Source organism: Oncorhynchus gorbuscha, linkage group LG10 (genome assembly GCF_021184085.1).
Source record: "Oncorhynchus gorbuscha isolate QuinsamMale2020 ecotype Even-year linkage group LG10, OgorEven_v1.0, whole genome shotgun sequence".
Taxonomy (NCBI): domain Eukaryota; kingdom Metazoa; phylum Chordata; class Actinopteri; order Salmoniformes; family Salmonidae; genus Oncorhynchus; species Oncorhynchus gorbuscha.
The window spans coordinates 39,491,760-39,513,980 of NC_060182.1; the positions used below are offsets into that span (position 1 = coordinate 39,491,760).

A 22,221-nucleotide genomic window follows, 5' to 3' on the forward strand; every position below is an offset into this window, starting at 1 on the left:
CTTGAAGGAGCTGGAGCAGTTTTGCCTTGAAGAATGGGAAAAAATCCCAGTTGCTGGATGTGCCAAGCTTATAGAGACATACCCCAAGAGACTTGCAGCTGTAATTTCTAAGAAAGATAGCTCTACAAAGTATTGATTTTGGTGGGGGGTAAATAGTTATGCACGCTCAAGTTTTCTGTTTTTTTTTGTCTTATTTCTTGTTTGTTTCACAATTAAAAACATTTTGCATCTTCAAAGTGGTAGGCATGTGAGTGTGTAAATCAAATGATACAAACCCCCCCAAAATCTATTTTAATTCCAGGTTGTAAGGCAACAAAATAGGAAAAATGCCAAAAAATGCCAAGGGGGGTGAATACTTTCGTAAGCCACTGTACCTTAATGTTATTGGGCACAGAGACTATGGTGGTCTGCTTGAGACATGTTTGTATTATAGACTCAGACAGGCAGAGGTTGAAAATGTCGGTGAAGACACTTGACAGTTGGTCAGCATATGCACGGAGTACACGTCCTGCTAATTTGTCCGGCCCATCGGCCTTGTGAATGTTGACCTGTTTAAAGGTCTTACTCACATCGGCTGCGGAGAGTGTGATCACACAGTCGTCCGGAACAGCTGATGCTCTCATGCATGTTTCAGTGTTTCTTGACTCGAAGCGAGCATAGAAGTAATTTAGCTTGTCTGGTAGGCTCATGTCACTGGGAAGCTCTTGGCTGCGCTTCCCTTTGTAGTCTGTATTAGTTTGCAAGGCCTGCCACATCCGACAAGCGTCAGAGCAGTACGATTCAATCTTAGTCCTGTATTGACACTTTGCCTGTTTGATGGTTCGTCGGAGGGAATAGCGGGATTTCTTATAAACTTCCGGGTTAGAGTCCCACTCCTTGAAAGTGGCAGCTCTACCCTTTAGCTCAGCGCAGATGTTTCCTGTAATCCATGGCTTCTGGTTGGTGTATGTCACTGTGGGGACGATGTCATCGATGCACTTATTGATGAAGCCAGTGACTGATGTGGTGTACTCCTCAATACCATTGGAAGAATCCCGGAACATATTCCAGTCTGTGCTACAGTAGCAAAACAGTCCTGTAGTTTAGCATCTGCTTCATCTGACCACTTTTTTATTGACGAGCCACTGGTGCTTCCTCCTTTCAATTTAGCTTGTAATGCAGGATTCAGGAGGATAGAATTATGGTCCGATTTGTCAAATGGAGGGCGAGGGAGAGCTTGAAGAATTATAAAAATAATAATGTGCAAAGATCTTATAGACTTACCCAGAAAGACCTACAGCTGTAATTCCTGCCAAAGGTGATTCTAACATGCATTGACTCAGGGGTGTGAATACTTATGTAAATGAATACAAGTTTTTTTTTTTTTACATTTTCACTTTCTCATTATGGGGTATTGTTTGTAGAGTGGGGAGGAAAAAATAAATTGAATAAATGTTTTATTCAGTGTGTAACACAACAAAATGTAGAATAACTCAAGGGGTTTGAATACTTTCTGAAGGCACTGTAGAACCTTTTTTTGTAAAAGGTTATTTTATCTTGTCCAAAGAACCAAAAGGTTCTAGGCTTTTTCTAAGACTGTAGGTTGAACCATAGCTATTGGCTTCAACTCCTAACAATAATAACCCATTAAAACGACAGATTAAAAGTGAAACTAGCTATTTTGTCTTTCTTGGCCAACATATATCCTTAGTTTCTGGACATACATTTCCATGAACATTTGAGTAAATTAACATGTTGGTTTGTGTCCAATATAGACATAAAACACTACTTTTCAGTTGTATCTCCCTATCTAGGGCCTATACCATAAACTGAACAACCAGTTCTTTCAGAAGAGTGCTTCGGCCATGGCCAAAGGACCTCCAATCTCTACAACGGATGGAAGTTCTGTTTTACGTCGTATTTTGGGATTGATTCTCTGTCAATACGTTCCAACAGTAGGCTAATATAACTTCTAAAACTGTTATGTTCCATTTCTCAAAACACATGATACCTACACAGTATACTGCAGGGAACTGTTACCATCTGAGCATCACAATCTCATTATTCCCTAAAATGTCCAGGTGGGGCAATATACTGTGCATCAATAATGACTACATTTGTTGTGGAATATGTTCATGATTCCTGTATCTGCTACAATGCAATTGGACCCATCGAGTTCTGCAATAATGCCATAGTTTTGATCCTACAGAAATACATTCCCTACACTCAGCAAATGCAACCTTGTAGTCCAACCAGGCAGATTGTTCAAGATTGACTTGTCCCGAAGACGTCAGTAAATGCCTTCTAAACCGGCCACTAGGGGCAACACGGAGCGCTATTACCATAGGCTTGGTGTTATGGACAGGCGTGGCGGATGGGCATAATCCCATGACTTCGGATCAGATGGTCGTGTGTCCAATCACAGTGGTATACAATCATTTTATTTTGTATTTGTTTTAACCCTATATCAACCTTAACCCTTAACTGAACCATTCGGAATGAATGCCTGAATTGAATGTTTTAACCCAATCCAAAGCCTCAACCTCTCACCTGATTTAATGGACCTGCATAGACTTGGAGAGCTGACAAGAACAGATGGCTACTGAGAATGATACAATACCTTGGAAATGTATGTTACTTGTCCAGAGAAATACATTTAATCAAATTCATATTAAACGTCTGTTGGGTATACTAGTGAAGACAAGAAGTTATGAGTAGCTCACTTGCTATTGCAACTAATCACTCTCCCTTTATCATTTAGGCAGCAGTCCATCCAGTGCATTCAGTCCAGCTCTGACATTGATCCATGTCTCATATAGACCAATACTTGGACACTTGTCTACCAGGGACTGAAACTTAGGTAAAATGCTATATTACGTTACACTAATATCTATAAATGCTTTATAAGTAACTGCAGTAGGCCTAATTACGACTCTTAAATGTAGCATATGTTATGATGTTTATAAAGGAATAACCATAATTGTATTGGCAACTTTTAAGTCCATATACTTTTTAAATATTGAGCCTTGGATGGCAACTTTTCTACTTGTAAATAATTAATTAATAATAGATTTGAGAATCAATTCAACACACACACACACACACCCACACACACACACACACCACACATACACACACGCATACACACACACACGCATGCTCCACACACACACACACACACACACACACACACACACACACACATACATATGCCCATAAGCACACAGGCCAGACATGGTGCATCTGCCCCTCTGGGGGTGAACGGACCGACTAGATTTACGGATTTATGACACACCCTCCTTAATTAAGTCTGGTCAATGTGAGAGTGAGCAGCCTTATTTCCCCTATCCCTGGAACATGAGATTTGAACCTTGTTTCAACTCAGCGCATTCATGCAGCTGCCATGACTGCTGTATAAACAGAAATACCAGTGGTGGAAAAAGTACTCCGTTTTCATACTAGAGTAAAAGTAAAGAAACCTTAATAGAAAATGACTCAAGTAGAAGTGAAAGTCACACAGTAAAATACTACTTGAGTAAAAGTCTAAAAGTATTTGGTTTTAAATATACTTAAGTATCGAAAGTAAATGTAGTTGCTAAAATATACTTAAGTATCAAAAGTAAAAGTAAAAGTAAAAGTAGGAATAAGTAGAAATTCATTATATTAAGCAAACCAGATGCACAATTTTCACACTCCAACACTAAGACATCATTTAAAAACAAACCATTTGTTATTAGCGAGTCCTCCAGATCTGAGGCAGTAGGGATGACCAGGGATGTTCTCTTGATAAGTGTGCGAATTGGACCATTTTCTGTCCTGCTAAGCATTCAAAATGTAAAGAGTTCTTGTGAGATCATTGAGAATATATGGCGTAAATAGAAAAGTATTTTCTTTTAGGCGTGTCGTGAATGAAGTGAAAGTAAAAGTTGTCAAAAAATATAAATAGTAAAGTACAGATACAAAAAAACGACTTAAGTAGTACTTTAAAGTATTTTTTACTTAAATACTTTACGCCTCTGCAGACTACACCATCCCCATCACAATAGTTTGGAGTCAGACCTTTCGTTAACAAATAAATTGGTTGAAGAAGACACTCATCTTGAACAAGGGAGATATGTTTTTGTAGCCATAGTAATTTACTAATATAAATCTACAAATATTACCACAAAGATCATCATAACAGGTTTTTGGGCCGGGGAATTCGGATATATGATTTCCACTTCTTTTAACAAGTTTATTTTCGTGGTTCCGTCCGCCAAGAGAGTGTGAGAGAGAAAGATGCCTTGCCAGAGGCCTGCCATAAATCCATGTTGCAAAGTGGAATGTTCGCCTGCATTCCCCGGAATCATATGGAGAGAAACATTCTCAATATTCTCTAAAGACTTTGAAGAGACAAAATTCACAATGGCTTAGCTTTTGCAGGAATGTTATCAAATAATTAGGCCTACACTCCAAAAATATAGGCGACATTTGTACAAAATGCAGCATATTCTATATTTACTTTTGGGGAATTCATCACACCAATTGAAATACACGAAGCTAAACAATTAAACAAATACAAAATAATTCTGAAAAGACAGGTCTTAGCCTGTAGCTACAAATAAAACATTACATCTGAACTAGTGCGTAATTGCTTTACATTTAAACCCATAGTGTATAATCTACTTTCAGATGTATTTATATTACCAGTATCTGGCTATATAATCTACTTTCAAACTAGCATTCTTCGTAATGACGTAAACACGTAGATTGGATTGAAAGCTGCAACTCAATAAGTAGCTTTCAAATCAAGTTGAAAATACATTAGGTTGCGGCTAAGGTCTGTGAATGGACAACTTCGAGTGTTTAAGTCACAAGAAGATAACTTGAAAAAGTTCATTTCCCCCATAATTTCTGTGCTGTATGAATAATATTTGCTTTCAATGACCGTGTACTGTACGTGTTTTCGTCCTCGGCCTATTGGAGCACCCTATGGGCTATGTCCGATTAATGAAAATTACAATCAGACATAACGTTTTTTTGTGTGTTGCTGCTTGTGTTTACTCAACTAATATTGAACAATGTGAAAATAAACGTATTGTCACACATAACCTCTGTGCAACCCCTACTCTCAAATATCTTCAGGGAACAAAATGTCAGGTGAGGTGGCTGTATGGAGATGCTGATAAATGGTACAATTACTGTTCTATTGCACGTGAAAGCTGTTCATCGCTTACAGAACTGTTGAGTGTAAGCGTCCTGCTTGCTACAAAATATTTGTGCCATGGACCACAGTAACTGCATAGGTTTGATATATGCTTAGGGGCAAATCAAGGCATAGGCCTATATCTAAAATCGTGAAGTACATGTTATGATCACAAGTCATTTTAAAACGGTTTCAATGTCGAATAATTCTAAGAGGTCCGACTGAACGTCAATGATCTAAATATTGTTACAAATGGTGTAATTACAAATGACCACTGTCGTTCATATGTACACATCTACACATAACCCATTCACACACATGTAACATCTAACCAGCACAGGTTGAAGAATCTCTACTGAGTGTGATGCATGCTGCCGTGGTGTGGTTTAATTCATGTATTCGTATAGGCCCCACTTCGACGACAGGTCGTAACAGACCAGTACGTAGGAAATCAGTGAACTGCAAAGAGAGGTACACGAGGTACAAAAGCTTCTAATAAAATACACCATGCGGCTGTATAACTTCACACACCTGCACAGTGCACTGCGAGACCATTCACTTCAGACCGTCGTCCATCATATATATTGGGGGATTCAGTCCTGTCCTGGTGGAGCATCCTATCATTGTCTCCATGAATGCCCACAAGTTGAAGACGTGCATTTCCTGTATAGCATGAATCAAATGCATGACTTGGATTGAAATACATTAAATTGTTCATTTCGGCCTACAATGCAAGAGCAAATGTCCACGTAAACGTAGCCTATATATTTGTCTATATAATATTCATTCCAAAAGTAACGTTTACCCGTAATGATATTAAAGCTGTTATGCACCAAGATGGATGCATTTTCACAAATACACAACGTTTTCCCATGCAGAATCCTATAAATTGGAACAATGCATTCGACATGAGCAGGCCTAACACTCACATGCATACGGATCAGAAGCTCCAAAGTCACCACTTGGAAGTCCCTCAGATGTGTAAGATGTCCAAGGGGGCTAGGTCCTACACAATGGAAGAGAAGTGGCCGACAGTTCACCGCACTCTCGGGTCACCACTGAGAGCAACAAAAGAGTAACACATTCAGAGGTGCCCTTCCACCGGCCCCTCAATAGGCCCCGAGCAGAAAAACCCACAAAGGCCAGCGCACTGACGAAGCCACGTAAGGACGGGGTACCACCTACGAGGGCACACACAGAAGGTACACGTATAGAGAGCCAGTCAGGTCACAGGGGTTGCAAAGGTCGGCCATCCCGGCTGAAACGGACCTAATGGGACAGAAAATGTGCCCTCCGACTGAACTCGGCCTTCTCGCGGTTCGTCCCCAACTTCAATAAAGTACCTTTTCAGCCTCGCGACATGGAGGCGACAGGTTTTAGAAAGAGATTGGAGGGATGCTGAGACTGTGGAGTAGCTACACATTCTCTCAACTGTCAAGGGCCCGGTTTCCCAAAGCATTTTAAGGCTAAGTTCATAATTATCCTTAAAATGCTTTTGGGAAAACGGGCCCTGCCAGCTACATAAAGGCTCCTGGAATTCGGCAAGGTGTTAAGTTTCATTTTTGTCCCTGGTAGTTTTATTTCGTAAAGTTGCTAGTTAGTGAGTTGGGTTTATTTCTTTGTGAGGGAGGCTGTTGCCAAATTAATATATTCAGTCCCAAATAATTTTACTCTGTGGCGTTAAGATTGATGGTTCAGAATAGACTACATCTCCCCTTTGTGATCGTCTGCCCCCCCATCTAGCAAGCCGTTTTATAATTTCTATTCAAGTCACACATTTTAATAATCTATCAAATGCTTGCGCTCTTTTCAAACGTGGCATGTTTTACACCACATTTTGAGCAGGATAAGAAACAGTTATTCCACAAATGAAATAATTTTTGGGAAAACTGTTAACTGAACGGTCTTTTTCATCATGCAAGACATGGTTACAGGAGAGAAATTGCACAATATGAGTAGCCTATGTATTATTAGAGTTGCATGGTGACAATAAATCCACAACACTGCCATATAGGCCTATGGAAAATCCCGCCACGATACTTTTGCAGTGTCGGCTACTTACCAAGCGCAGAGGTGACGATGACGTTGCTCGAGCGCCACTTTTTAAAAGCATACTCTTCACTTTGACCGGGGAGGTCTCAGGGCCCAACAGACATAGGCTACTCTTAGAATGACAATCTCAGAAAACTAACATTCCATTTTAGATCTATAGAAATGATTGCGCATTGAGAAGGCCTGTGTGCATGCATATAAAAAACTATTATCAAATTATTGTTTGTTTTTTACAAGATATTCTATGAAAATCTGAGGCAATGCTCGTGGATATGATCCTAGTACGATATTGTGTAAACTATAGTATACTTTGTTGTCCACGATAAGGCCCCATAATCTGACTTCATATGATTGACTTTATTAGAAGACAAGACAAACAACCTGTAATTGGGGCAAAGCGGGAATTAATAGCAACCCATAACATCAACGCAAATTATTATTTGGTCATATTTTGACAATATGATACTGATTTGCAGAGTTATATGCAGCAATAGGTTCAGTAATGAGCAGGAAACAGGCCTCCAGAAAGTCAGGCAATGGTCCATTCTACAGAGGGAGTCTGGTTGAGGGCCTGGTTGAATGGCTTGCCATGTTAATTGAATGTCCTTGAGACTAATGAGCAAGCATGTAGGGTAGGACGCATGCAGCCAGGCTATAACCCTTTATTTGGAATATAATCATTGATTATTATTTGATTAAGGATTAGGTCTATTGTAGAGTATTAGAAATGAAGGGGGAATATGAATGGTGAATCTGATACACAAGCCAACCTCGAGAACGTTGCAAACGGACAACTTTGCCAAACAAATGTTTAATGCTTTGTTAGGCTGAACTATAAAGGAAATACAGTACTTGGTCAATTGTGACTTTCATAACATTTTGAAATAACGTTCACCACATCATAGGATGAGCTTCTGTTATCAAAATAAATTACACTTGACCTCGATTGGTCATGAATAAAATCCATCTAAACATGAAAAAAAACTAGTAGACATTCACTGTTTTATTGACCAATATGATTATCACAAATACACTAAACTCTGTTTATTGCATTTTACAATAACCTGCTAAACACAACGTAAACACCACAAACTAAATTGTAATTCAAAATCCTGTTTTTGAAATACGCGAGGTAATTCACCTTGTTCCAGCATTTTTACCAAAAATAACTATGATAATAATGATATTCTTCCAGTGTTCCGCTTAAAATAAATAAATTGTGCATTTCACCTTGGGCAGCAGGGCAAACGAATGGCCCACCATAACATTTAGATCAAATGTAGGCCTACAATTTTTTTCCTTCATTCAAAACATTTTCTCATAAAAACATCATTTTGATTCAGCATGAAATAACTTAAACCCTGTGTCGCGTAAAAAGAATCCATCGGTTTTCGCATAAATCCATGCTATATAACATGCATTTTATATAACTTTGGACTTAAATGAAACCACACAAATAGCTACGAAAACAAAATATATTCTATATGACTGATTATTTTATTCTATAAATAATCAGTCATTTCTCTATCTCCCTTCTTGAAGTGTTTTGTGTTTTGTTCGCCTTATAACGTTGTAATATCCTCGCCATCCTCTCCTCCGGAAAGTTCATTTGGAATAATGGCACCAGTGGCCGAGGAAGTGGCGACAGCGCCGGTTGATGAGGTTGTGTTGGACCCCGAGGATACGCCCGTGGTGGAGGATCTCACTTTGGTGTTAGGAAGCCTATGGTCTTTTTTCCACTTCATCCTGCGGTTCTGAAACCAAATTTTGATTTGTCGTTCGGAGAGAACCAATGTATGAGCTATCTCAATGCGCCTCCGCCGAGTTAAATAGCGGTTATAGTGGAACTCCTTCTCCAATTCTAAGACCTGCTGTCGAGTGTAGGCTGTCCGAGACCGCTTGGAATCCGCACCATTGTAATTCGGGTTCGCTGGAAAAGGGGAGAAGTAAATAGAAAGAAAGAAAGAAAAGCAGGGAAGGAGGGAGTAAACAAGAGTGTCCTCAACTGGGATATATAATGGGAATGGGCAGAATAAATGGCTAGATATGGTAGTTCTGGTGTGAGAAAGAATCTAAATGGGAAGTTAAGAACTTGTCTATCTCTCTGTAATTAGGGGACACTCACATCCAAGTATGCGCTAAATTATTAATGCAGGATTACAAAGCGCAGTCTTTTTTCATTCGTTTAATCTCTCCCCCTCTTCTCTCCATCGCGCACATAGGCTACATAACAGCAGAAGCCACATGGTGATACGGCTGCCAAGAGTATACCTCGGCTATAAAATTTATGGTGGGTGTAATTACCGACGCGGAGTCGTAAATCCGCCTCAATTGTGCCATTTCAAAAGCTTCTCCCCTATCGTAGCAGGGGCTGGGAAGGAGATGGGAGTTAGAGGCACCGATAAAGGGAAGGAAAGGAGGAGAGAGTGGAGAGAGAGAAAAGACAAACACAGAGACAAGTTGCCTACCAGTGCTGATGTGAATTTTCTTCATCCATGGGTATACCACGGGCTGCTTGGAGGAGGCTGAGCTGTTTGGATGCTCCGGTGTAGCTTGGTTGCAGGCGGAGGATGCAGCCGGTGGGGTGGTGGGGGACATGGGTAGCTGTGGGGTCTCACATGAGGCTGGCTGCCCTTTCCCTGCAAGCAGGTGCGCAGTATGGGGTAGTCCATGTCCACTTTGCGTGTCAGGTTCAGGGATGCTTGCACAGTTATATTGGCGCTCTTGGTAGCTCGCCCGCGGAGGGTATAACTCCTGATGGTGATGCTGGTAACCAGAGCCAGGGTCCCTTGCGCGGCTGTAATATTCGGGGCTGTGGTCGGGGATGTAGCTGTTTTGTGAATATTCCTCGCATGGAGGAAATTTCGGATCAATGTAGGTAGAGTCCATCAAATACGAGCTCATGATCATTAATTTCTGGAGTGGAAAATAATTTTTCTAGCTTTGTCGTTTTTCTGCTCCATAAAGCCCTCCTACTTGCGAGCAGCCCTGTAAAGTTACTTTTACCACGTGACCCCACGGCCCAATAGCAGAGTGAGAGGTAGTCCCCGGATAAGGAACCAAAGGTTTTCGAACGTACCTTCGGTCGCCATTGTGGGCATCATCTCTCTCTCTCTCTCTCTCTTTCTCTCGCTGTCTCTCGCTCTCTCCTCACGCCATTGGTGACACCAAAGCAAATGATCAAAACAAACACCTCTTATGTGAAGTGTACCCTGTCATTACAGTTCTATTATTATTGTTGTTATCATCAGTATCATTATTATCCAGAAATAGAAATGGAGGTAGAGTGATATATGTGAATGGATCATCGCATGCAAAATCTCAATAACAATTGGGTTGCTTACTGCAAGTAAAACAGCGGCAGGATTACCTCATTCACAAAAATAAAGGCAACCCTGTCTAAGAATATCCGGCTGCTGCCTTCAAACAGTCCATGAACGTTCGCGTAAATCGTACATGTTATGCAGTTCCAATTAAGCGAGAGTTTTTGAAATTAGAATTGGGCCTAAATCAGGAGACAGAGGACACCAGAGGTACACCATATTAGTATACCAGTATACATGAGCTTTTTCGGTAACAACAACATCACGAAGTATACTGAAGTACAAGTACACATGTAATACTTTGCATTTGAATGATAATGCAATATCACTGACATTATGGTCGCATGATTGAAGTATGAATTTATACCGTTCTCCGTCGCGTTCTCTTTCTCTCTCTGGATATGTACAGGTCCATACATTTGAATAAGACACTACATGAGTATGACATGGTGATCCAACCAGTAAACAAATCAGTGTTACGTTACTCTGAAATGAGTCTCAGGGAGGTGTTTTGTCCATCGTGGCTTCATCTTCTTCAACACAAGTGGCTGTCTAGGTGCACGTGTATAGGTTATTCATTTGACATCAGCCCTAGCATGCGGAGCAAATAACATCATCCATTACAACCCCCCCCCATACACTGTTGTGTTCAGGAAAGTAAATCATTGCAGATAAAGCTGTCCATTTTGAGTGGTATCACTTGCCACAGATGCGTTACAGGCGCAATTATACTGTAATTAACTGTTGGCCAAATGTATTCCTGTTTTGTATTCCATCCTTTAAATTATGCACGAGACCACATTATCACAGGACAGTAGGCCTACACATAATCAGTCTGTGAACTGTATGGCTCAATAGACTAATAATAAAAACGAATAATAATAATAATTGAAAATACATCTAGAATAAATCTAGCCTACTACGACAGGGATGGAACATGAGAAGGATCAGAACACGAGGTCAATCACCTGCTTGCTAATCAGCGTCTAAATTCGAGGTAGTGGTCTTCTTTTAGTCATTTGTCAACATGATCTGGTGAAAATAACATAGCAGGGCAGATGTTTATGGTTTGTTTATGTGTAGAGCGCGCCCGCCATTTTTATTACTTTCGGCAGCGATGTTTGAGGCGTTTTATGGGGCTATAGAACGCCGTAGGCCTAAATCAGTCCGCTTTAAACGATCGCTGGTTGCTTACATGTTTTACTAGTACAGGCAGACTTGTAGTAGTATACCTTTGCTTCCAGATAGCCTACTCTACAAATATATGCCTTTGAACGTCATTACAATGCCTGGGCCTGGGCTTCTTCTAGACAATCTTAGATTGTTTGTAAGTTAGACACATATTTTGCACAGACTTCTTCTGAGATTTATGGCTATTCGTGCCCTATTATTCATGCTAACACGTGATACAACGCAGCTATAACCTACTGAACAGAAGCGACAGTTGAAGCAGACGATTATCTTGACAGACGTGGGATTTCAGTAGCCCATGTATTCCTGTAGAGACGTACTTGCGATTGTAATATATTAACACAAATTCGGTTCTACAGGGTACATATAGACAACTAATGAGTATTTTCCATTGTAGCATGAAAATAAAATATCGAACTGCCAGAATTCTGTTAGGTGAACATCTGTCAATAAAATATCTGCAGTAGCTATTTTTTCTCTCTCTCTCTCTCTCTCGCTCTCTCTCTCTCTCTCTCTCACACACACACACACACACACACACGAAAAGAGTAGCCTGCCTTTGAGGTTAGTCGCTCCTCTAAACTATGAATATTCAGCCATAAACACGGTGCACGGTGGGTAGCCTGCAAAGCGCCGGCGTGACAGCACAGATGAAAAATAAGTTTCTATTGTACCCAACGATTTCTCGTGCTCGCCTGCCTCGCTATTACCATACTGACCGCCCGGTAACCTCTCTGGCTGCCATCATAGAAGTTAATGAGAAGACGGAGATGAAAAATGTATCGTGCATGGTGTGAGTGTGACCTGTTTCAAGAATCTAATAGTCTACTAAAATTGTGAACAGGTATATTCAACCGAATAGCCTCACGTTTTTATTGATGCACAATTAAAAGACGAACATGTTCAGATGACTTGTGAACAAGATCATGTTTTGGATATAATGTAATATCATTCATTGAATGGAATGGAATAGAATCGGTAACCATTTAGGATAGACAAGAGAAGAAGAAAACATACACACTTTCTTGCTCATCTAACATTAGCATCTGCAAATCTCGGCATATGATTAAGCAATAAGGCCCGAGAGGGTGTGGTATATGGCCAAATCATTATAATGTACGACGCAACGCAGAGTGCTTTGACACATATCACAAACCCCCGAAGAGCCTTATTGCTATTATAAACTGCTTACCAACACAATTAGAGCAGTAAAAATACATGTTTTGCCATACCCATGTTATACGGTCTGATATACCAGCTTTCAGCCAATCAGCATTTAGGGTTCGACCCACTCAGTTTTTAATTAGAGTTTTCGCACTACCCCTACCAACCGCCCCCGCCTTCACAGGCCCGTGCACGCCCCCAGGTCCCATCTCACCCCAGCTCCAGTGTTGTGGACGCTTTTTAATATTCGTTAGACAGCCTGACCTGCGTTTCACCCCTCACGTTTGACTTCCAATAGTTCACTGCCAAGGATTATTGATGGGCGAAAAGCAATGAATTCCTTCTCCCCACAAATGGATTTCAGATCTCTCCCCTAGTTCAATAACTAGTTATAATGTAGAACTACAGAAAAATGAGGCCCTTAGGCAAACTCATTTGATGTTTCATTTGTTCATGGGAAAAATGGTGAACCTTTCTTTTCCGTCACATGAACACCTTGCAGCATGTTCTCTTTCACAAACATAGGCTGCACACTGTAACAGAAAACTGTAAATGATACTGTAATTGTGGCTATTATCAACAGTAACATATTCTGAAACGATTTACTGCAGCATACTGTCATTTATGGTGCATTGTGGGAAAATGTTGTAGTTGGGGAAAGAATTGCTGTATTTCGAATGGCACTCAGTATGCCATACCGTATCTGTGGAGCACTAAAAACCCTTTGACCACTAGTGTGGTTGCATGGTAATGTGGTTTCTGTCTCATTTACATATTTTGAGGCGTGCATTGTAAGAGGCCATATTTGTGGCACCCATGAGTGAGAATGCGGTACCAATTTAACTCCAATGTGGTTATAGGGCCCCAGAGGCAGTCAGTCTTAAACCTCAAATGGTTGAGCATTTTGCCATGTCGTTTTGATCTGTTTTTCCATGCAGTTGCTGCCAGTTTAGAAACTGTTGTTAAGGCCTCTAGAAGTGTAAGTAATATAAAAACCCAGATATGAATTAGTCTACTGTAACCTGCAAACACTTTACTTAGCAGCCAACCTGCTTGTACCAATCCCTTGTAATTACAGTAAAATACTGTGAGATACGATCTCCTCCCCTCAATTCATTTCATTCATCCATTCACTCATTCTTTCATTTCGATTATGGTAGCATTTTCTTTTTTTTTACAGTATACTACGGTACATGTACGGTAATGTACTGTGTGTCCTTACACAGTACTTGCTTTGATACTTTGTTTATATTACAGTAGGTGTGCTGTAATATTACATACAGAGTTGTACTTTCCACCTAGATGCCTGTAAACTACTGTCAAATTCATAATAACCCTTTTTATAGTGCATATCTGTAACACACGATATGCATGCAACACAAATGCTGTAGGCTACAACATTGATAGTATTGTAAGTCGCTCTGGATAAGAGCGTCTGCTAAATGACTTAAATGTAAATGTAAATGTAAACATAAGATTCGTTGTTCTTTCACTGACTGATTGTTATAAATATATATCTTTCAGAAAATTAGAACCCAACATGTGTGAAATAATCTTTATGATGTTTATATAGTGTAATAACGAGTAATTGTTGTAGAATGGAATTTGTGTACATAGGCCTAGTTAAAACGAATGTCTTAGCATGAAAGCAAATAGCATATTTTTGCTAATATCACCTCGCCCAGTGCATTTCACTGGCTTGGCTATTATCAGGGAACACTGCCCTCTCTGTTGGCTCTGCAGGAAGGGACCGAATGGGGCAGGTAGCCTATTGTTTGTGCAAAAATAATAAACAACTTACCGATACTGTACGTATCCCCTTCATTCTGTATCAGTCCTCATTTCGTTGTCTGCAAAATAAAATAACAATAAAAAACAAGATAATGAGCGGGATGAGATACTAGAGTTCAATCTCACGATTGGCGCGGTGGTCTAAGGCACTGCATTTCAGCGCTAGAGGCGTCACTACAGACCCTGGTTCGATTCCAGGCTGTGTCACAACCGGCCGTGATGGGGAGTCCAATTGGGCAGCGCACAATTGGCCCAGCGTCGTTAGGGTTTGACCGGGGTAGGCCGTTATTGTAAGTAATAATTTGGTCTTAACTGGCTTGCCTAGATAAATAAAAAAACTGTAAAAGTATATATATTATTTCATCCCAAATTATTCGGAATGGTTTTAATAACTGCCCTAAAAAAGTGTAACCTATGATGTCCTGAAAAACAACAGAAGGTAATATCATTGGACGGTCAAGATAGTATTTTTGTATTGTATTTTCAAATTTCACAACTAAAAAACACAATGGACATTTTCGTTTAGAAATGATCTTTTGTCGCAATAAAAAAAGAGGGAATTATCTAATAAATTAGCAGGTTTGAAAAGGCTAAAATACTGTGAATTTTATGTCATAGAAAAGCAATCGATACCAATTAAGTCATATGTCACAAATCCCCCTTTTCTAACGACAATATCTCTTCTCTCTGAAATCTCCCTGAAATGTCCAATATATATGTGGCCTAAGCCACATAGGCTTAGGCTACAACTTTCCCCATTAATAACAACAATGTTAGTGTTCTTGACTTTGCATTGCCACTTTATCCCCCCAACCCCTTCTCTCACATCCCCCTCCTTCCAGTTCATTTCTAATTGAGGTGAGGTGTCCCAGAAAAAGCTATAACAAGTGTGTGATCTTCTAGAATTGGGGCCGAGGAGAGATATTATTAAGGACAGGTCGGTTTGGGGACGTTAAACTGGATTTATATATTTGGCATTTCCTTGGGCAAAAGTTGTATTTATAGAAATCCCTCGACTTCGATTCAGACCATGCTGATTAATGTTCAATTGTCAAAATGAAGATTTTGTCACCGTATTGGGTATATTCAAGCCTGAAGCATAAACGAATTTGATTGTACATCATAAAACTTGCATTCTCTACAACTGGAATTCGGATCCTTGGTTGAAAAAGGGTCCGTTTTTTTCTGTTTTGCATCTGTCTTACATTGGGCAGTTTTTGGCACTGAAATGAACACAATAAGAAATCCAATTAATGGCATAGGCCTGCATGCTCAATTGTGTTTAATTCAATCTCATAATGAAACAAATTAATTTCATAAAGTGAGAGTCATGTAATGTGAAAATATTACAATATAACAAACCATTAAGTTAAGTACGGAAACAAATACAACATAATAATATAGTTTTCTGTTTGTTGGCTTCTGGGGGTGGGTTCCTCTAAACAAACAAAAAAATGAGGCAACGTTCTCAATGCCTCACAACTCTCATATTATCTAAACTTGACAGTGGTTTTCTTATTGGATGAGTAGTTGCCAATCACTGTGATGGAATACAGTCAACCGGAACCGGAACACTAAAGAATAACTGAGTTTAAGAACAGTGAAGAACTTAACACCATTCCAATGAATATAATGCAGGTGAACATCCTTATGCGCTATATGGAGGTGGAGCATGTTAAATAGCACCCCCTATTGGCTTCCTCTCTCTTCATCTAACAGGAATTATTGGGAAAATACTCAACATGAACCCATCAACTCACTGCATCATCAGGGCCCAGAGTTCCTCCTTGACCCATCTGTGAACTGACCAGGAAATACTCTGGGCCTTAATTACAAGCTACAACATGGGGCCCAGAGTTCATTGGCAGGTCACACGAACATGGAAAACTCAAGGCAGCAGAGGATCTTACCAATATCAACCACACAACTTTCCCAAGTAAATAGTGATGGATACAATATTACAATAGGAACTAAACTGGTTGCTCTGCTACATCCAGTTTGGCTTCAGAAACGTTTTCCACACCTTCCACTACCTAATCCATTCCTCAACTACAAAAACAAACATAAAATCACAAACATGCATTGATGATGTTTATCCACTGAACTTCTAACGTCACAGGCATCAACTGGGCTGCCCTGCAAAGATATTAAAGACAGATGAAGCATTGAGCATGGATGATGATGACACACTCTTCAGTCTCTGAGTCATCAGTATGATTGCTTCAGCAGTACCTCCTTCCCGATCCCAACCAAGCCAAACCTGCAAGGCGGGTTGCTATATTTATTCAAGTAGCAACGAGGTATTTATGCACATGGCCAAGCTCTGGAACCTGACTGCAATGGTATGGATAGCAGCTGTTGCCTCATCAACACACACACACACACACACACACACACACACACACACACACACACACACACACACACACACACACACACACACACACACACACACACACACACACACACACACACACACACACACACACACACACACACACACACACACACACACACACACACACACACACACACACACACACCTACAGAGTCTCTCTCTTGAGTCTCTGACAACTATGTGACATATTATAGCATAAAGCATCTGACCATTGTGCAGCAAAGTGGAGTTGGCCTTTATCTAAAGGGGTATATACTCCGTTCTGTATAAAGGTGCATGCCTAATGAATAAGAGTAGCATAAGTAGAACACACTCAAGTGAAGCTGGAACAGATCTCTCTTTCCCAACTCTACTCCCATAGCTTCATTTTGCCAGTGGTAAGGGGAACATGCATGGATGACACACGTTTGTAATCTATTGGAATACATTTTGCCTCTAAGGACCACACAAACAGCAAACAGAGTCAGATATATAAAATAACGATTGAGTGTACATATTACAAGGGATGAATATCACAACCATTTTAAAACAAATCCCGTTTCGTCGGAAACATCAAGCAAACCCAAGCACAGCACCACATACAAACGAAACGCTATAGTTTGACACAACATGCTGGAAAGTACAAATATTGTAAACTTACTGGAGCGTTTAAGGATCCATTTGTGACTGAGAGATCACAGCACCACCATTACAGGCAGACTAGTCCGGGCCGAGGTAATCCACACTAACTGCCACACAGCCCTTTCTTCCTCGGATAAGAGGAGCCAGCAGCTGCGATTCCGGACAGTTAAGATTATATATGATGTGTATATATCGAGGGTTTGTCAGCTCTTCCAGGCCATAAAACCCACTTTAATGGCACCACGTGCTCCGTATGCACCATTCACAGGCCCCGCTAGAGGCAATTGGCATAAATAACCTTCCAAACTTTAAAATACTGAAAGAAAGAGATACCATAAAGGGGAATTTGATAGCCCTACATAGGCTAACGTAGCACGGTTAGGCCCGACAGTGCCATTGAGAAAGCAGTCCATGCTCTGTTGCATTTATAGACCTAGCAGTAAAAAGGCTACCTGTCTGCGAGGTGAGTGAAAATTATATATTTTTTCATTTGAGACGATATTTGCGACAGGACATGGCATCTGAACAATTGTTGTCCCTGTTAACCTGATTGTTTTGGTTAAGCCATTTAATTAAGCTATTGTTAAAATTATAGTTCCACGTGGGCCACTGGGCCAGCAGTGGGTCAAATTCAGGTCAATGCATAGTTTTGTTTCAATTTATGGTTTTGTCTATATACACAGCCTGCAGCTCCAATATAGCTTACAATATTGACCCACGTGATTAAATGAACATCTACTCAAAGCACAAGAGATAAAGACATTAAGTCAACCGTTTATTATTTTTCCACTTTGAACAAAAATGTCCATTCATTATAGTCCACATAATAATTCACATTTCCTGTTACTGCAGGACTATTTTCATGCGGTAGCAAACTAGGCTCAAATGAAGATCCTACATTACATTACCATAGCTTTTACATTTGATCCAGAATGCCATAGAAACATCAAAGTATGTAGGTCGCCAGCCTCTATAGACAAGAAAGTTAGTCTGCATTTCAACCCATGAGAATTTAGTAGCAGCTGGCTATGTGCCTCTATATCCTGTTAAAACAGGGACCATTTCCCTATCTGGGGTGGAAAGGTGGATACCTAGTCATAACGTTTTATTGGGGCCTTAAACTTTTATGTGCATGCGTTTGTCTGACAGGGATACTGTAAATTATTGAAATAGACGGTGCGGGGACTCGAATCTGTTTTTCAATACCAAGTGTGCCTACACATGTAATGATTGTATTAAAAGCGACACGAATGTGCTGGTATATGGTATGGGAAGTTTATTCAAAAGGTATCTCAACACATGTAGGCGTTTTGATTGAATCACAAGCTTAAACATACCATGAATTATACAATGGGTCTTGTAGGTATTCAGATAATCCAATATGTAGCCTACACTGTTGATATCTCCGTTTTGGAAAATGTTAGTGTTAGGGTATATTTGTACTTCTATAGTTCTATAGAATCATCCAAAGTCTTGATATTACATAGAGACTAGAAATAGACGACATGTACAACACATTTCCATGTCTGTTGACAACTCTGGACAATGATTACAGTGAACAATAAGATACAAAATCAGTAAGAATCTGAAATTGGAGAAACGCATGTCGATGGTTCTTCAGTTGAAGGGTATGGACATGGACATCTCAGGCCTATTGGTATGGGTGCTGTCCTCAAATACCATCAGGAAACTCTTCAATACTTGGTTGGACATAATTACAAGCAGATCCCTGACCCTGCTGGTCTATGCGTGTAGACAATCTATTTGCTATTGAAAAAGTCAACCGTCTGTTTATATCGTCTGTTTTTCTTATTCGTGTGTAAGACTCTGGCCAAATATGAATTTTAAAACATTTAGAAAAATCAAATATTTTCGTGATAGTCTCCTCGTTCTCATTGGTACCCCTCAGTAGGCTTATCAGTCATTTACATGATCATAATTATTATCTCAATGCTAAGGGTACAGGCTATAGAATGTTTATTTGGTGTCTATTCCATGTTTGAATGTAACATGAAAGAGGGAGTGGCCTTATAGTCCACAGCTCGCCCTAATTCTTCCAAAGGTCCTGACACAATCTTTACATTAAGACAACACATTACTTTATTATTATATATATATATTTAATCTTAAATGTTGTACAACCATTAAGCAAAGAATACAAGTCCACATATAAAGTGCCAATCACGAAATATGCAAATAATGTAAAGTCCATAACATATAATAGGGTCTGATTCTGAACACGGCCTTCACGTTTCAAATTATGGTCTCTCTTTCTTTCTCTATTTAGGGTAGGCTTAGGCCCTACTTCTTTTAGCTGTTCGTCTCCAGATCAGTCATAAACTCCATGTTTATATTGAATCCTTTGATTTCAGTTTCGAATCCTTCTTCCACTTCATACGTCGATTCTGGAACCAAATTTTAATTTGCCTCTCGTTCAGACAGAGGGTATTGGCGATCTCAATGCGCCTGCGACGGGCGAGGTAACGGTTGAAATGGAACTCTTTCTCCAACTCCAGAGTCTGGTAGCGGGTGTAACTGGTTCGAGAGCGTTTACCGTCAGATGATTCTGAAGTGGCATTAGAGAAAAACAAATAGGTGTTAGCCTACATTTGAAGTCAAAAATCCAGAGCTGTCGAACATTATATACATCTTATACGTAAAAAAAAAAATATGGCTCGAGGTCAAACGGTTTGGATGACCTGAGAATGAAGACTCCAGTGAGTTACAGAATGCAAAACCATTCAAATAATGAACAAATGGTAAAATGGCCTTGTGACTAAATCCCCAAAAGTGAAACGATTTAAATTCAGGTTAAATTCGTTTAAAAAAAAATGTTTTAACTATATAATGGCATTGAAATCAAGGGATAACATCTCTGGATGACAACCAATTTTATTATAATGATTTTTAATTGAAAGCAAAAACTTTTATATTCTGGCACTTGTTCATTTCAAATACCACTTGGCAAAATAAATAGTTGCCCTAGTTGAGGGAAATACAGATCATTGTTACAAGAACACTTGCAGAACTATACTTTAAGTCTTGAACACTGCACTAAATGCAGTGCTAATATTTAGTGGCTAAATCCCAATGGGCAGCTAGTGGATGTTGGACATGTCAACATGAATGCCTTTCCACAGTTATATCTGGAGCTTTCCAGGGTGAAAAGTTCACACGGAGGTCAGGGCACTGGTTTCCCCCAGAGAGTTCAACTAGACTAGCCTATACTCTCATTTTAGACTAAAATAACCTGTTTGGAAACGAAAAGTACTTTCAGCCCAACAGAACTCTCATTAATACTCGTTCATCGTTTTCTTCAAATGTTTGTTTCTCTTATCCAATTATGCAGCAATCAATCTAACCGCAGATCATCTCTTCACAGTAACAGAACAGGTTTACGAGCAATAGATGCCTTTGTCAAAATTTATGACCGCCAGTTTTATTATTTCCTGCGTTTGGCCAATAAAACTCAAGAGGAAAAACTATGAATGGACAAAAGCAGGATAGCAGGCGAGGGAGTGAGTGAGTGAGGGAAGTAGTAGGCTATATACATTTTACAAATACGTTTACCGTGGATCATGTGTAGTTTTGTCATCCAGGGAAAAATCTGCGGTTGCTGTTGATTGTCCAGGTGCTTCTTCGAATGGATTTGATGTTTTACAGGTTGCATAGTTTCGACTTTGATCGCGCTTTCTTCGGTCGTAGTTCTGGGGTTTTCGACCACCTCCATTTGCATTTCATTCCCTTTGCTCAGTATACCGTCACTGAGGCAGTTCTGCACGGAGTTCCGGGAGCTCAAGGCTGAGTATGACTGTGGTCGTGTTGGAGATTGAGTGTCCGTTTTGCCTCGCAGGCTAGAGTTCATCTCTTCTCGTTTTAGAGAGTTTACAGTGGCATCAGAGGAGGTGAATGTTCCGTTGAAATCATGAAGACCTCCGTTATAGGCATAATTAGCTTGATCGAAGTCAGAGAGAGAACCATAACTGCCTAAACTATTCATGGCGCTACAGGAGGATGCCTCGTGCGTTTGCTGCTTAAAAATTGAATTTTCTACATAGGAACTCATCTTATACGAAAAACAAAACACACAAAAACGCTGCAGAAGAGATACATGAAGTAAAAACTGCAATAGCCTATAGCCTAAATATTTTATCTGGGAGTAGCCTGGGCTAGATATTTGGCTCTTGTATTGTTGTTTTTATTGGTTATTGCTTTTCCTATGAAGCTCTTTGGAAGTTCAAGGGGTATCTTTCCTAAAAAAAAAAATAAGCACGATTTATAGGTGGGGGAATGGTATTTTTTTCTTGATTCGACGCGCACTGCCCAAATATGGGGCATCTGAATAGGATCACGTGCTGATGTTGGCCAGTCATACATTGGCTTGATACCCCGGGGGTATATTGATGAATAGGAGGAACGTGTCCGGTAAACTTTGTGCTGTGGGCTGTTGGGGACCTTGTGGGGTCTTTGTGAGGAAAAGGGCGAGACTCTAAGACAAGAGCGTCATCTGGTGTCTG

General features: G+C 40.1%; 2 protein-coding genes across 2 annotated transcripts; both read right to left on the minus strand.

The window, feature by feature from the left end:
- Nucleotides 1–8,097: 8,097 nt before the first annotated feature.
- Nucleotides 8,098–10,409, minus strand: LOC124046073 (homeobox protein Hox-C4-like). Its single transcript, XM_046366049.1, has 2 exons — nt 9,685–10,409; nt 8,098–9,146 (listed from the first exon to the last, which is right to left on the minus strand). Exons 1-2 carry the CDS (start codon nt 10,124–10,126, stop codon nt 8,779–8,781), a joined length of 810 nt encoding a protein of 269 aa, XP_046222005.1. The 5' UTR covers nt 10,127–10,409; the 3' UTR covers nt 8,098–8,778.
- An 8,653-nt stretch (nt 10,410–19,062) lies between these two features.
- On the minus strand, nt 19,063–21,920 carry hoxc5a (homeobox C5a). The gene is made up of 2 exons (XM_046366048.1): nt 21,275–21,920; nt 19,063–20,270 (listed from the first exon to the last, which is right to left on the minus strand). Exons 1-2 carry the CDS (start codon nt 21,768–21,770, stop codon nt 20,053–20,055), a joined length of 714 nt encoding a protein of 237 aa, XP_046222004.1. The 5' UTR covers nt 21,771–21,920; the 3' UTR covers nt 19,063–20,052.
- Nucleotides 21,921–22,221: the final 301 nt, after the last annotated feature.

Bases quoted from the DNA above. Each gene is read 5' to 3' on its own strand.
- LOC124046073 (XM_046366049.1), bottom strand. From the start codon at position 10,126: ATGATCATGAGCTCGTATTTGATGGACTCTACCTACATTGATCCGAAA. The intron at 9,147-9,684 runs GTAGGCAACTTG...CCCCTTTTCCAG, and splicing joins GAAAATTCACATCAGCACTG to CGAACCCGAATTACAATGGT.
- hoxc5a (XM_046366048.1), bottom strand. From the start codon at position 21,770: ATGAGTTCCTATGTAGAAAATTCAATTTTTAAGCAGCAAACGCACGAG. The intron at 20,271-21,274 runs GTAAACGTATTT...ATGCCACTTCAG, and splicing joins AAAACTACACATGATCCACG to AATCATCTGACGGTAAACGC.